This window comes from Tupaia chinensis, unplaced genomic scaffold (genome assembly GCF_000334495.1).
Source record: "Tupaia chinensis unplaced genomic scaffold, TupChi_1.0 Scaffold138464_1, whole genome shotgun sequence".
NCBI lineage: Eukaryota > Metazoa > Chordata > Mammalia > Scandentia > Tupaiidae > Tupaia > Tupaia belangeri.
In genome coordinates, this window is record NW_006198360.1 from 156,608 (window position 1) to 159,179 (window position 2,572).

The window sequence follows — 2,572 nt, forward strand, 5'->3', positions numbered from 1 at the left end:
TGATTATTTTTTATAGGTATGTGTATGTCATTTTGTTTTGGGGGATAATTTCCTTTCATTTAGCTAATCAAAAATTTGGTGGGTCAGCTAGTGGCATGGTGATTAAGGTTGCTGACTATGCGGTTTGAGTCCTGGTGGTTGCTTGCCATGCCGGGTGCCAAGCCGCCAGGTGTGTGTGTGTGTGTGTGTGTGTGTGTGTGTACGTACATGCACACACCCAAAATCTCTAGAGGATGGAGAAATAGAAGAGATGGATTACAGTGCCCTCATGGGGATACTTTCTCACTTTCCCTTTCTCTCCTTGTCTCAGTCTCTCTGTTATGAGCATACATGCCATCAGGCAAGTTAAAAAATTTTTTTGGTTTACCAAGCATCAATATTTAGTTTGTTTGGAATATGCCTCCTGGTGACTGAAGTCCTTGTCCTCTTTTCCCAGGGACATCCTGATCACCAGTGTGGATGCCTCAACAACCTTCGACGAGCTCTGTGAGGAAGTGAGAGACATGTGTGGTCTACACCAGCAGCATCCACTCACCCTCAAGTGGGTGGACAGTGAAGGTAGCCCTTTGTCCTGTGAGGATCACAATCGGAAATCCCTGTGTGTGAACAATTTGCTTCATCTGTCCCATGGGGAGATTTAAACCATGGAATGAAACCTGTTGGAGCCAGCCTTTCCCAGGGATGGCTGACAGAGATTGGTTGCAAGTGCTCAGATGGATACTGGGCTGGGGTGGAGAGAGGACGTGATGCCACTTGGGAGGAGGACATCCTTGCCGCGTGGCGGACTCTGATCTTGAACACAGGGAGAGTCTCCCGGTCCCTTCCTAAGACAGGGCCTCGCCTCCTCCCCAACCTTCCTTTCTCTTATCCTGGGTTCTTCTGGTTGGTAATTTGGGAAAGATAAGTCTTCATTTTCTTGGGGAAAGTGGGGAGGGTGAGTGTAGCCAGGGCTTCTTCTCTCCATTCCTCCCTCTCTCTCTCTCCCTCTCCCTCTCTCCTGCTTCTCCCCACCTTTTTCTTCCTTTCTGTCTCTCCTCCTCCCCTCTGTCACATTCTCTCTATCGCCCTTCCTCTCTCCTTTTCTCTCCCCTCCCTTCTCGCTTGCTCTTCTGTGTCACTTTCTTCCTCTCTCTCCCCAACTCCTTCTCCCTCTTGATCAGATATACATCTTAGAAGACTGGGAGCTAGGGACCAGCAGATGGCATAATGGCTATGCCATAATGGCTGGACTCCCACATAGTTGACCGCAGTTCCAGTCCCAGACCCAGCAACTTAAAACTCATGCCAGGTGTGTGTGTATGCCCAAAATCCCAAGAGGAGACTGGAGAAGAAGGGATGGTGGTACGACCATCTACCCAGGGGCTGATTTCTCACTTTCTGTCTCTCTGGCAAGCACACGCATCCTATAGCAAAAGTCTCTCTCTCTCATTGGGGGTGTGGGATCAGTAGATAGTATAGTGGTTACATTGTTGGACTCCCACAGGGCCGACTGTGGTTCAAGTCCTGAACTTGGCAGCTTCAAACTCATGCCAGGCATGGGCATGTGCATGCCCAAAATCTCAAGAGGAGACTGGGGGACAAGGGATTGCAACATGGCCATCCTCCCTGGGGAGAGGGGGTGATTTCTTGCTTTCTGCCTCTCTGTCTCTCTGGTGAGTGCATGCACCCTATAGTAAAAATCTGTCTCTAAAAAAAAGACTGAAGACTTGATAGTTCAAGAGAGACCCCCTTCCTCCCCAGGATTGACTGGTAACTGTGGGTCTAGGACACAGCCCAGCAGGCAGAGCCTTGTAGCTGCTCCTCTCGGGTTGGTGCAGCCACTAGGACCTTGGTTTCGTGCAGGTCTGTGTTTCTGTCCAACAGAAGCTGAGAGATCTTTCCTCTCTGGCTAGGACTGACCTGAGGAGGACATTCTTAATCTTCCTCATGGCTTACTCTCTGAGAGGGCTCTCAGGCTGCAGGTGAACTCGTTTGCCTTCCAGAGATTGGTTGATTCTGGTGTGGGAGCATGGGCTGGATGACCAGCTGGTCTGGATGGCCTTATACCTTCTGACCCTGCGCTGGGGTGGCGATCACAAGCCACGAGTCTCGTGTCTTACACCCTGTGTGAGCACCATCACAGACCCCTTCGCCTTAGGCCTCTGACGGTCTCAGCATATCTCTTGCCCTGTGTAGGTGACCCTTGCACTGTGTCCTCCCAGATGGAGCTGGAGGAGGCGTTCCGCCTGGCCTGTCAGCGCAGGGATGAAGGGCTCATCATTCATGGTAAGCACAGCTAGCAGGGCCTTCCTCATTTGCCCTGGGGTTTGTGGAGATGGGTAGCTCTGGGGACCTCTTGGGCCATGGGAATCTGCCAGAACACCTGGGGGATTAGAAGCCACAAAGGACCATGCTACAGAAGTTAGGATGTTGAAAACAATGCCACTTGGGCAAGTGCCTTCTCTCTAACATTTCATTAACCCAAATGAGAATCGCTGCCACTGGTCGAGAGTCCTAAGTTGAGTGCAATGCAGCTGTCTTCTCACTGGGCATGGAAACGAGTTCTGCTTGTTGGCTCTCACTGCCCGCTCTT

General features: G+C 51.0%; 1 protein-coding gene across 1 annotated transcript in view; it reads left to right on the top strand.

Annotated features, from left to right (window-relative positions):
• Window positions 1-436: 436 nt before the first annotated feature.
• The window catches only part of PRKCZ (protein kinase C zeta), a gene marked incomplete at its 5' end in the record, with an annotated part of 158,851 nt that continues 156,715 nt past the window's right edge, over window positions 437-2,572 (top strand). The window contains 2 exon segments of the mRNA XM_014592755.2: window positions 437-558; window positions 2,176-2,265. Coding sequence (XP_014448241.1) covers window positions 437-558; window positions 2,176-2,265 — 212 coding nt within the window.